The sequence below is a fragment of the Pristis pectinata genome, chromosome 6, assembly GCF_009764475.1.
Source record: "Pristis pectinata isolate sPriPec2 chromosome 6, sPriPec2.1.pri, whole genome shotgun sequence".
Taxonomy (NCBI): domain Eukaryota; kingdom Metazoa; phylum Chordata; class Chondrichthyes; order Rhinopristiformes; family Pristidae; genus Pristis; species Pristis pectinata.
The window spans coordinates 12,720,384-12,734,488 of record NC_067410.1 but is presented as its reverse complement, the minus strand read 5'-3'; the positions used below and the strand labels follow the sequence as shown (position 1 = coordinate 12,734,488).

The following is a 14,105-nucleotide window of genomic DNA, read 5'->3' as shown; positions in this document are numbered from 1 at the left end:
CAGTAATCTTGCAAATTACTTTCCCCTCAAGTGTCCAACCAATTCCTTTTGAAAGTCCTGATTGATTCTGTCTCCACTATCCTTGCAGATAATGCATTCCAGATCATAGTTACTCTCTGCATATAAAAAGATATTCCTCACATCTCCCTGCTCATTATTTTAAAACAAAATCCCCAGGATCTTGAGCTGTCTATTGATGGGTTATCCTTCAAACTGCTGGATTTTGCTGCTTATAATTGGGATTATAAGTAAATATCATGCTAACGAGCTCCATCCTACTTACCGATAATTCCAAAGATGTCAAGTATGTTTGGTGCAAAGATAACCAGTAAGTTGATGCCACTCAGAAGAACGACAGCAATGATGGTGTGTCTGAGCCAACTAAAGGGTTTGTTCTGGAACAGCATCTGCTGGATGGCACGACGCACCTATACACAAACAAAAATATGGGAATGATTTTAAAACTTAACAAGCAATACCAACATTGCCTCTTTCCCCGCAACGTTGACCTCCTCCCCACCCATTGCTCCCTCTTTATTCATTCTTTCCAACCAATTGTGGCAGTGCAACATTAAAAGCCATTGTAGTATTCTGATCATCATGAAGTTCAAGCCAAATAATATCAACTAAATTTATGCTGGCTGGGATTATTTCTGTTACCATATCAAAAATTTTCAGTACCAGTGTATTATTATGGTAACAGAAATATAAAAATATCCTAAAGATTTGCTCTAATGTTTTTGCAAAAGCACATCTCAGCGTACAAGTGCCAGAGTTTATTAATAAAATCCACCTGGGGTGAGATGTTAAATTGGGAATTCCAACACTCTATACCATAAAGTGTTTGGACAATTGTAATTACACAGAGATATTAAGTTCCTAAAAGCTATGCTGACTGGAATTCTGATGCCCATAACTACTAAACAGTAAGAGGGAGGACTTTGTCTATGCTTGCCAGCAATTATCCTATGCCAGAGTATCGGCTAGACTCTTATATGACGAAGATGAACTATTGATCTTTCAATCTGCCTCGTCATGGCCCCTGAACTTTATTTGTCCTCCTGCACTGCACTTTCTCTGTAACTGTTACTCTATATTCTGCATTCTGTTTTTTTTCCTTTTGTTCTACCTCAGTGTACTTATGTATGGAATGATCTGTCAGGATCGCACATAAACAAAAGCTTTTCACTGTATCTCGGTATTTGTGTCAATAATAAACCAATTACCCAATTAGCTGTTGAACTCATGCCCACCCACTCAGTCTCCTCAATGCCCATGGAATAGACTGTGCAGAAGTAAGTAAAGCCCGTGATCGATATTTTCTCATGAGTTCAGTGCCAGTGACTTAAACTTAATTTCCTCGCCTAAATATTTTATAGTTTGTCTGTCAAGATTGGCAAGATTGAAAAGTCAAAGATTAGCAAAAGTCGATGTGCATCCCTTATAGATTGAGACACTAGGGAATAAGAAATGGCAGAGAAATTAAACAAATATTTTGGGTCTGTTTTCACTGAAGAAGACACACAAGACCTCCTGCAAATGGCAGAGAGCAACAGATTGAGAGTAAATGACCAGCTGAATGAAGTTAGTGTTAGATAAAATAAAAGCAGAGAAATTAAAGGGAAAGGAACCCAATACATCCCCACGATCTGATGACCAGCATCCCAAGGTCTTGAAAAAGATGACTATGAGATGTGGAGGCTTTCGTTGTCATCTTCCAATATTCCAGATTCTATAATGGTTTGCACAGTTTGGTGGGTAGCAAGTTTAACTCCACTATTTAAGGATGGAGAGAGAAAATAGGGAACAATAGACCAGTTGGCCTGACATCAGTAGTCAGGAAAATACTGGAATCTATTATTAAAGAAGTCATCACATGGCATTTAGAAAATAAAAACGGTTTCGGCCAGAGGCAATGTCAATTGATGAAAAGGAAATCATTTTTGAGATGAGTTTTTGAGGTTGCAACTAACAGAAAATTGTGGATATGATAAATTTGGAGTCTCAGAAGGTTTTCGATAAGGTGCCACACAAGAAATTATTAAACAAAATTACAGCACATAGGATCATAGTCTCAAAATAATGATTGGTTATTCAGGCTGAGATAGAAGAAATTACTTCACCCAGAGGATAATGAATCATTAGAATTCTCTTCCCAAGTGGGCTGTGGAGGATATTCAAGGCAGAGACCTTTGGGATATTAAAGAAATCAAGGGAGACAGGGTTAGTGCAGGAAGGTGGTACTGAGGTAAAAGATCAGGTATGACATTGAATGTGGAACAGGCGCAAGGTAATGAATAACCTGCTTCTATTTCTTGTGTTAGAATGAACAATAAAGAAAACTCTGGTCATTGCTCGAACTTGAGCTCACTACTTCAATGGTCAAATATTTCTGCTCCATTAAAAAAGAATCAGACTAAGAGATTTGGTCTGAGTGAATCAAACATTTGCATCTTTAGCTACAGCTTATTGCTTACTCTGATCATAATTAGATGCATTAAACATTTATTCTCCTATAAAAACAAAATGCTGGAAACACTCAGCTGGTCAGGCAGTATCTGTGGATAGAGAAAGAGTTTGAGGTCAAAGACCTTTCATCAGTCTTTCCAGTATCTTCTGTTTTATTTCAGATTTTCATTATCTGCAGTTTTTGATTTTCATTTGTTCTGATAACCTCACCAGCAATGATAAATAGCATTAGATGACTTTGCAATTCACTAAAGTGGACCTCGGTGCAATATGTTCCAGAGCAATATAGAAAACTATAGCAAGAAAAGACTTGCAGTGAGGTGGGATTATCATTAACTTTTGTAAAAAAAAATTGTCAGAGATATTTTGGTTAAACTATTTTAACCTGAAAGTAAAATAGCAAAGATCCATTAGTTAGGTTTATATTTCTCTGCCGGCTTCCTACTTCCTGATACTATCCAGAGACAGACAACAAATTACTTTTCTGTGACACAGGATTCCTACTATTTGGATTCAGTACTGCATAACATTTGAGAAGGGGTGTTGTTACGCTTAGGTAAATGAGAAAACGTGCTCAGTGTGTACACATATATGCTTGCATGGACTTAAAGGAGCGAATTGCCTCCATCAGCAGTCTAATGAAATATGAAATAATAAAAAGGGGGAGAGAAAAATTTATTGCATTCAGAGAAGTTATCACATAAATCATGAGCTTTGAGTAAACTTTTCTAACACTTTATTCCGCCAGAGTAGAATAAGCTGTCAGGATTGATTCTGGAGTATGCAGAGACCCATGCACTTACTGGGAAAAGTACAATAGGCACAGTGAGGGTGACTGCAATCAGCACGGCTACACGGACACACAGAATCACAGTGTCGAAAGGGTCAATTTTACTGTACGTGTGTAGCATCTCCGGTTCAACTCTTCCTGCAAAGGATAAACAGAATGTCATGCCTTCTGATCTGTGACAGGAATATAAATGCATGCCCAAACTAACAATGAACACCATGTCGATAGAAGCAGACAATGGACATCTGGCCCTGATTTTTGAATGAGCTTACCAGGCTCATTAAAATTCCTGCTCTTAATTATAGGAAAAAAGAATTCCATTTATGTAATGTCTTTAACAACCTCTGGACATCCCAGTGTACTTTACACTCTATGATGTACTTTTGAAATGCATGTAAGCATGCAGCTAATTTATGGAGAGGAAAATAGCACAAATAGCAGTGTGAGAAAGGCCAGATAATTATGGCAAGATGAGCCAAAGACTAGCTGCTGGGGAGGATACCAAGGAGAACTCCCCTGTTCTTCTCTGAAGTAATGCTTTAGCATCAGTTTGCTTCACCTGAAAAGGGAAACGGAGTTTTTGTTCAAGGTCCCACATGAAGGATGCCATCCCCACAGTGCAGCACTCCCTCGGTAAGACAGTGGGTGTATTGTAGGGAGTCAATACTGAGCTAAAGTGGTTGTGAGGAAAATACACAAAACAGGAAACTTGTGGAAAATGCTGGGGAAGGAAATATAACCTAAAGTCCACAGAATCTTAGATTGGGCTGATGAAATGTTTAATATTGCAAGGTTTATGTTAACATCATGTTTGTATGCAACATTAGCAATCACAAATATGAATATACAAGGGATACATAGCCAAATAAACTCCAGTATCGAACATCTAGACTGATTTTTAATATTAAATGTTAAGGAGCATGAGGAGCATAAGAATAGAAGACTAACTAGGCTGTGGTGAATCTTTGTAAGATATTGGCAAGGGCACTGTTTTGTCTTGGTCAGGGATATTTATGAGAAGATACACAGAGTTCAGAAATGGTTCCAAAAGAGCAAGTACAGCAAGTCAATAAGTTATTGAGAGAGGCTAAAGAAAGTTGGGAGAGAGGATGGGGGATGTTGCAGTGACCATTTATGTCAACTGAGTTAAACAAAATTGGTGGTCTCTAATGAAATGATTCTTGCCTCAGTAAGGTATGAGGTTAATACCACAGTGTGAGAGAGTACCTATGGGTCCTATAACTAGCTCAAAGTAAAAAGATGAGTGGGATCCCGGATGGTATGTTGCCTCCCAGGTGCCAGGGTCCGGGATGACACTGATCGGGTCCACAGGATTCTTGAGCGGGAGAGAGAGCAGCCAGAAGTTGTGGTCCATATTGGCACCAACGACATAGGTAGGAAGGGGGATGAGATCCTGAAGAGTGAGTTCAGGGAGCTAGGCAGAAAATTGAGGAACAGGACCTCAAGGGTAGTAATCTCGGGATTGCTGCCAGTGCCACGTGATAGTGAAGGCAGGAATAGGAGGAGGTGGCAGATAAATGCATGGCTGAGAAGCTGGTGCAGGAGGGAGGGTTTTAGATTTCTGGATCATTGGGATCTCTTCTCGGGAAGGTGGGACCTGTACAGAGAGAACGGGTTACACCCGAACCAGAAGGGGGCCAATATCCTTGCAGCGAGATTTGCTAGGGTGGTTTGGGAGGGTTGAAACTAGTTTGTGAGGGGGAAGGGAACCGGAGGAGTAGGTCAGAGGAAGAAGGGAATGGGGAAAAGTTAGATGAAACAGGTAGAGAGGCTTTGGGGAAGGTGAAGCAGAATACAGGCTATAAAAGTAGTAAGGTAGATGGACTGAAGTGTGTTTACCTAAATGCAAGAAGTGTCAGGAATAAGGGGGATGAACTGAGGGCTTGGATAAGTATGGGGGACTATGATATCGTGGCTATTACTGAGACGTGGCTGATGTCAGGAGAGGAGTGGATATTGAATATTCCTGGTTTTCGGTGTTTTAAGAGGGATAGGGAAGGGGGGAGAAGAGGAGGAGGGGTGGCGATACTGGTCAGGGACACTGGTACGGCTGTGGAAAAGATGGATGTTGTAGAAGGATCATCTCTAGAGTCCGTATGGGTGGAATTAAGGAACAAGAAAGGAGCAGTTACTCTACTAGGAGTATTCTATAGGCCCCCCGGTAGCAGTAGAGATATAGAGGAGTAGATTGGCAGGCAGTGTTTGGAGAGAAGCAAAAATAACAGGGTTGTTATAATGGGAGACTTCAACTTCCCAAAGTTCACGAGGCTATAAGGAGAGAACTTGGGAGTGTAAATTGGGATGTTCTTTTGTGAAGGAAAATGTACCATGGAGATGTGGTCGATGTTCAGGGATCTTATGCAGGATGTTAGGGATAAATATGTCCCGGTGAGGCAGAGAAGGAATGGCAGGGTGAAGGAACCGTGGGTGATGAGAGAGGTGGAATGACTTGTTAGGGAGAAGAAGGTAGCATACGTGAGGTATAAGCAGCAAGGTTCAGACAGGGCCCATGAGGAATATAGGGTAGCAAGGAAGGAACTTAAGAAAGGGCTGAGGAGAGCTAGAAGGGGACATGAAAAGGCTTTGGCTAGTAGGGTTAAGGAAAATCCCAAGGCCTTTTTCAAGTACGTGAAGGGTAGAAGGATGGCTAGGGTATAGGTAGGTCCGATTAAGGACAAAGGTGGGAGAATTTGCCTGGAGGCGGCGGAAGTTCTGAATGAGTATTTCTCTTCGGTATTCACCAGGGAGAGGGGTCTTGATGATGCGGAAGGGAGTGCTGGTAGGGGTAATGTTCTCAAGGTTGTAGATATCAAGAGAGAGGATGTGTTGAAGTTGTTAAATAATATTAAGACAGATAAATCTCTGGGGCCTGACGGGATTTTCCCCAGGCTGCTTCGAGAGGCTAGGGAGGAGATTGTTGAACCGCTGGTAAGGATCTTTGAGTCCTCGTTGTCCATGGGGATGGTGCCAGAGATTGGAGGGTTGCGAATGTTGTCCCCTTGTTCAAAAAAGGTAATAGGGATAGGCCAGGGAATTATAGACTGGTGAGTCTCACGTCTGTGGTAGGTAAGCTGTTAGAAAGGATTCTAAGGGATAGGATTTATGAACACCTTGAGAATCATGGACTGATTAGGGACAGCCAGCATGGCTTTGTGAAGGGAAGATCTTGCCTCACAAGCCTGACAGAGTTCTTTGAGGAGGTGACCAGGAAGATCGATGAGGGCAGTGCGGTGGATGTGGTTTACATGGATTTTAGTAAGGCGTTTGATAAGGTTCCTCATGGTAGGCTTCTTCAGAAGGTCAGAGGCCAAGGGATCCAAGGAAGCTTGGCTGTGTGGATTAGGAATTTGCTTGCATGTAGAAAGCAGAGGGTTGTGGTGGAAGGAGTGCCCTCGGATTGGAAGGCAGTGACTAGTGGTGTCCCGCAGGGATCGGTTCTGGGACCTCTACTTTTTGTGATATTTATAGATGACTTAGATGAGGGGGTGGAGGGCTGGGTTAGTGAGTTTGCGGACGACACTAAGATAGGCGGTGTTGTGGATAGTGTGGAGGGCTGTCGGAGCTTACAGAGGCATATTGATAGGATGCAGAGCTGGGCTGACAAGTGGCAGATGGAGTTCAATCCGAAGAAGTGTGAGGTGGTACACTTTGGAAGGACAAACTCCAAGGCAGAGTACTGGGTGAATGGCAAGGTACTTGGCAGTGTGGAGGAGCAGAGAAATCTGGGGGTTCACATTCACAGTTCATTGAAAGTTGCCTCACAGGTGGAAAGAGCAGTTAAGAAGGCCAATGGGATGTTGGCTTTCATAAATCACGGGATTGAGCTTAAGAGCCGCGAGGTGATGATGCAGCTTTACAAAACTCTAGTTAGGCCACACTTAGAGTACTGTGTTCAGTTCTGGTCGCCTCATTATAGGAAGGATGTGGAGGCGTTGGAGAGGGTGCAGAGGAGAATTACCAGGATGCTGCCTGGTTTAGAGAGTATTGAATATGAGGAGAGGCTTAAGGTGCTAGGGCTTTATTCACTGGAAAGGAGGAGGATGAGAGGAGACATGATAGAGGTATATAAAATACTGAGAGGAATAGATAGAGTAGACAGTCAGCGCCTCCTTCCCAGGGCACCAATGCTCAAGACGAGAGGGCATGGCTTTAAGGTTATGGGTGGGAGGTTCAGGGGAGATGTCAGGGGGAGGTTTTTCACCCAGAGAGTGGTTGGTGCATGGAAGGCACTGCCTGGGGTGGTGGTGGAGGCAGATACATTGAACAGGTTCAAGAGCTTGTTGGATAGGCATATGGAGGAGTGTGGGATGGGAGGATATGTGGGAGGAAGGGGTTAGGTAGTGTGAGGGTGGTTTGATGGACGGCACAACATGGTGGACGGAAGGGCCTGTTTTGTGCTGTATGGTTCTATGGTTCTATGGATGCTAACTGTCCTTCCATTGTTCCCACTGTCATTCATGAAAACAAAGGTGAAGATGTGCACATTCTTTGAACTCACCATAAAATGACAGGTATCCAAATAAAGCTGCGAGGAAATACATGAGGTACATAACCAAGATTGAGATGTTAGACACGTGCTGCATTTTTTTCTTGGATGGGCTGGAATGGAAGTTGTACATTTCAGATACAAGACACCAAACAGCATCTAGAATTGTTATCAAGAAAGAAAACCCCACACATTCTCTCACTAGACAAGCTAAAGAATGGTGATTATAAATCCAGGTCTGCCAGAGATACCACATTTGTAGGTAAGTGGTCTAACCACCTTGTTTCCCAATACTTAAATCACACAATAAGATGGAAGTGAGGGTCCTCGAGAGGGCACAGAGGAGGTTACACCATTGAGGGATTTTCTTTTGCTTGGTTAGGTTGGAGAAGCTGGTGTTTTCTCTTTGAAGCAAAGGAGGTTAATTAAATAGAGGTGTACAAAATTAAGACTAAGATAATTAAGTCCTAAAAAAATTAAGACTAAGATGAAGAAGGTTAGATAAAGTAGACATAGAAAAAGTTTCCATTAGATAAGGAACCAGAGGATACAGTTTTAAGTTTTGGGCTGGAATTATAGAGAAAATTTTTCCCTATAAAGAAATGTTCTTCCCTCTTACAGGGAAGAACATTTTTATGCTGCATAAAACATTCTCTTTCACATTTTTTATGCACAAGTGCTAATAACTGTGAGGTCACTTTCTGCGAGGATGGTGGAAGAGGAGGCCATCAATAATTTCATAAAAGAAATTGGATCGGCTATGAGGGAATTAAACATACAGACTATGGAGATGAAAGGAAGGGGTTGCACCCCCTAGACTGCACTACAGAGAGCTGGCATGGACTCGAAAGGCTAAGTGGCTTCCTTGTGTGCTGCAATGATTCCATAACTCTCTGATAATGCTCAATGACAATGTCAACTTACAGTGATGTTACAAAAGTAATCTGAATTAGGTATATATAGAACATAGAACATTACAGCACAGTACAGGCCCTTCAGCCCACAATGTTGTGCCGACATTTTATCCTGCTCTAACATCTATCAACCCTTCCCTCCCACATAGCCCTCCATTTCTCTATCATTCATGTGGCTATCTAAGAGTCTCTTAAATGTCCCTAATGTATCTGCCCCCACAACCTCTGCCGGCAGTGCGTTCCACGAACCCACCACTCTCTGTGTAAAAAACTTACCCCTGACATCCCCCTTATATCTTCCTCCAATCACCTTAAAATTATGCCCCCTCATGTTAGCCATTGTTGCCCTGGGAAAAACTCATGTCTTACTCATGCGCAGAGTCCCAACCACTTCGGAGATGGACTGGGCTTGGCTTGGAAAATGAGATAAGCACACAGGCTGCTTCAAATCACAGGATGCTGAATGTGCGAAATGGAAATTTCTGCCCAAACCACTTAATTCAACATAGCTTTATGTAATGCTATGAAATTAAAACAAAATACACCCTGAAATTAAAACAAAATACTTCACTTAAAAATGCCTTTTAAGTATTCCTTTAGTACTTATAGCTTGCTAATGTTAGCATACTGTAGTTTCTCTTTAATAGTCTTACAGCCTGCATAGGATTTTGTTTCAAAACTCCTTCCCTGCCAGCCATTGTTTTTGTGATAGCATTATGCCTCTTCTGGTGTCAGGCCATTGAAAAAGGGATTTAAATATTTTCAAAACAGTGATTGGGGGATTTTTAAAAAAATTAATTACTGTGTCACAAACCAGCAACAAAAGAAACACACTGTGCATGATTCAGTGTTAAAAACTATTTTATTAATCACTACTTATGATAATACGTAAAATAAAAGTAAAAATGTTAGTATGTTAGAATTCAAAAATGTTAAACCTCGAACGTTAACCCCAAAACTAAACTCTTCGTGTGTGTGTGTGACAAAGTCCAAAACTCCCAGTTCCGGAATGGTTCTTAAAGTTCAGTTCCGCAAGCCATAAGGTGAAACATTAGTAAGGGCTTCTTCAACAACCACCGTTGTCTGAAGATAAGATGTAGATGTAGAAAAACATAGAGAGAGTACATACGAAATCCAAATGTTCCACGATGGAACCCAAACGACACTTCAGTGTTTACTCGGTAGTGACTTCCTCACCCCGAAAAGCATCCGAACCGTGGTCGTCCACACACAAATACCTGTTTCCTTCTACAGGTCAGCAACAAAGTGAACTCCACCGGATTACTTCCAACTTCCATACATGGATTTCAGTGGCAAACACAGTTATTATTTCTCATCCATCGATAGAGAAAACAAGCAGGCTGGTGTCTCTCTCCCTTCTCTCTCTCTCCTTCTTCTTCTTCTTACTTCTTCAACAACGTCATTACGTCCTTTATCTTCTATTGACGTAAGCACGCCCCACACACACATACACACACACTCTCTATCTTAAAGGGACTTTCACTGAGTCCGTAACACCTCCCACCTAAAAAAAATTTTCCCAAGAAAATTTTAACCGCGCATAGTTAGTAATGTTAATAATTATCATGCTACACAACTACAGACTATCAGATTAGTACAGATACATGTTTCCCATTTAACATCGGGAAAGACAATCAGCAATCACATTATCTTTGCCTTTAATGTGAGTTATCATGAGATCAAACTCTTGCAAAATTAAACTCCAGTTTAACAGCCTTCTGTTCTTGTTTTTGACTCGGCTCAGAAACACCAATGGGTTATGATCGGTATACACAGTCAATGGTTTCTGAGCGGTGCAAACATATACACTGAAATGTTGCAAGGCTAAAACAAGCGACAGTAATTCTTTCTCTATGGTGGAATAATTCTTTTGATGCTCATTAAATTTCTTTGAAAAGTAAGCTACAGGATGGTCAATATCATCAAGGTCACCCTTCTGCAACAACACAGCACCTGCAGCTTCATCACTGGCATCTACTGCTAATGAAAATGGCTTTTCAAAGTCAGGTGTTTTGAGCACAGGATGGTAGCATAAAATGGCTTTCAGTTTCTCAAATGCTTCTTGACAAGAATCTGTCCAAACAAACTTTACTCCCTTCTTCAGAAGATTAGTTAGGGGAAGAGCAATATCAGCAAAGTTTTTACAAAATTTTCGATAATATCCAACCATTCCCAAAAATCTTCTAACAGTCCTCGTACCTGTGGGAATAGGGAACTCAGATATTGCTTGAACTTTTGCCTGAACAGGAGATTGCTTGCCTTGACCTACAACATAACCAAGATACGTTACAGTGGCATGGCCAAATTCACTTTTAGCCAAGTTAACTGTAAGGTTAGCCTTGGAAAGTCTTTCAAACAACCTTTCTAACGCAGAGATGTGATCCTCCCATGTATCATTCCCAGTCACTAAGTCGTCAATGTAGGCATCTGTATGTTTTAACCCATGAATCACTGAATTAATCATTCTTTGAAATGTTGCCGGAGCATTTTTCATTCCAAATGGCAAAACATTGTATTCATACAATCCAGAAGGGGTTATAAAGGCTGAAATCTCTCGTCCTCTATCTGTTAATGGAACACACCAGTACCCTTTTAATAGGTCAATCTTTGTAAGAAATTTTGCCTTTCCCACTCTGTCTATGCAATCATCCACCCTAGGAATAGGGTAAGCATCTGACTTTGTTACAGCATTCACTTTCCTGTAATCTGTGCAAAATCTAACAGTTCCATCAGGTTTAGGTACAATAATACAGGGCGAACTCCAATTTGAAGTAGAATGTCTAATAATATCATTTTCCAACATGTATTTTATTTCCTGATCAACAAGTTTACTTTTTTCCACATTCATTCGATATGGGTGTTGTTTGATTGGTTTTGCATCCCCAACATCAACATCATGGGTAATTATCGATGTTCTGTTTGGAACATCTGGGAACAGATTTTTAAATTTTAAAATTAATTCTCTCATCTGTTGTTTTTGTGAAACTTGTAAATGGTCCAACTTCGTTTCAAGGTTCTCCATGATATTTTGGTTTTTTAGTTTCGATGGAACAATATTTGGTCTAAATTGGCCTTCCTCAACATCAACATCAGGCATTCTAGAAACAACCTTTACACCATCCACCAAGGCCACAACTGAATCCCTCTCATAATAAGGTTTTAGCATGTTTACATGACAGAGTTGTGTTTTCTTGCGTCTATCTGGTGTTTTGATTATATATGTTAGATCAGTCACTCGAGATTCAATAACATAGGGTCCAGAAAAACGAGATTGCAAGGGATTATTTTGGCTAGGGAAAAATACCAACACCTTTTGCCCCACTGCGAATGTCCTAGGCCGAGCACGTCTACCAAAATATGTCTTCATTCTTATCTGGCTTGTTTTCAAATTCTCTCTCGCTAGCTGGCAGACTCTCTCCAACCGAGTTTTAAATTTTTGGACATAGTCCAACAGACTCAAGTGAACTTCCTCATTAACCCACTGCTCTCTTAACAACTCCAAAGGTCCTCTCACCCTATGTCCAAACACAAGCTCAAACGGACTAAATCCTATTGACTCCTGGATCGATTCTCTAACGGCAAACAAAAGTAAATGGATACCTTCGTCCCAATCCTTGGTGTTTTCAAAGCAATAAGTCTTCAGCATATTTTTGAGAGTAGAATGAAATCTCTCCAGAGCTCCTTGAGATTCTGGGTGATATGCAGATGATACAATCTGCTTTGCTCCCAGCTCATAGACTATTTGTTGAAAAATTTTTGACATAAAATTACTACCTTGATCAGATTGGATTTCTTTTGGCAAACCAAACAAGGTAAAAAATTTTACAAGAGCCTTTGACACTGTCTTGGCCTTAATATTTCTAAGGGGTATTGCCTCTGGAAATCTAGAAGTGGCACACATGATGGTTAACAAATACTGATTTCCAGTCTTAGACTTTGGTAATGGGCCAACACAGTCCACAATCACCTTCGAAAAGGGCTCCCCAAAAGCAGGAATTGGTTTCAATGGAGCCACAGGGGGTTTTTGATTTGGTTTACCCACCATCTGACATGTGTGGCAGGTTCGACAAAACATCACCACATCTTTTCTCAAACCAGGCCAATAGAATTGTTTCAAGATCTTCCCTACAGTTTTATTCACCCCAAAATGACCACCCAAAGGCATACTATGGGCCAGGTTTAAAATCTCATCCCTATAAACTTTTGGAACAACAACCTGATGAATAACTTCCCATTCCTCAGTAACAGGAACATGAGGAGGTCTCCATTTCCTCATTAACACTCCATTTTTGACATAGTATCCAGTTGGCACTTTTTCAATCTCCTCACATGAGAGTGCTTTTTCTTTCAATTCTGTCAACTCAGGGTCCTTTGTCTGTTCCACCATAAAATCCTTCCTCGACAAAGACAAATCTTTAAATTCAGGCTCACTATAAGGATGTTGATCCTCCAATGAAGACAGAAAAGTCTCAGATAAGGCATCATAATTTTCTTCCTGTTTAGGACTGTCACAAGGAACTACATCAGACTGCACCGGACTGTCTGTCTTGGCTAATTCTCTAGCTCTAGCTCGAGTCACCGCACATGATGGGTAAACATCTGGATCATCCTCAGACTCATCAATCCTTGGTTTGGTTGTTAACCGTACCACAGGATCACTTTCTCCATCTGCAAGGTCATTTCCCAATAACAAAGAAACTCCTTCCACTGGCAAACTAGGTCTTATCCCTATCTCAACTGGTCCTTCTACGAACTTTGACTTTAAAATCACCCTGTGAAAAGGGACAGACATGGTCTCACCTGTAACGCCTCGTACTAGATTTACTTCACCAGTGTCACTTTCTTCACCAAAATTTAAAACACTGTCCAGCAAGAGAGATTGACTAGCCCCAGTATCTCTAAGAATTTTCACTGGCACCTGGGGTGACTCATCATTCAGTGAAACAAAACCCTCTGATACATAAGAACGGAATTCCTTTCTCACCTCCTCCAACTTTTCCGCTTTTCCCTCTTGCAAGGACTGGTCTTTAACAGCATCTCCTAAACCTTTTTGATTTTTAATTGCCTGAAAGCAAGCATTGGGCCCAGCTTCCTTCTTTTTCTTCAAAAGGGCACAATTAGATATCACGTGGCCAGGTTTCCTACAGTAATAACAAGTACGCTCAACAGGTTTCTCCAGCCCTGGCTTCTTTTCATCTTTTCCTTTTTGATTACCTCCCAATTTAATCTCTGGTTTACCTGGATTGTCTTTGTAACTCTTTTGAAAGGTTTTAGGTTGTCCCCATTTGGATTTATGGGTTAAAGCATAATCATCTGCCAACCTAGCAGTTTCTTGTAAAGTTTCCACTGCCTTTTCATTTAAATATGTTGTTAATTCAGCTGGAACACATCTTTTAAAGTCTTC

General features: G+C 41.1%; 1 protein-coding gene across 2 annotated transcripts in view; it reads right to left on the bottom strand.

Moving 5' to 3' along the window:
- Positions 1–14,105, bottom strand: part of slc38a3b (solute carrier family 38 member 3b) — a 108,050-nt gene that overhangs the window by 14,605 nt on the left and 79,340 nt on the right. For both annotated transcript variants that reach the window (XM_052018948.1, XM_052018949.1), the window contains exons 12-14: positions 7,779–7,879; positions 3,273–3,397; positions 284–428 (exon numbers count right to left, since the gene is read on the bottom strand). In XM_052018948.1, the coding sequence (XP_051874908.1) occupies positions 284–428; positions 3,273–3,397; positions 7,779–7,879 (371 nt within the window). The remainder of the gene's footprint in view (positions 1–283; positions 429–3,272; positions 3,398–7,778; positions 7,880–14,105) is intronic.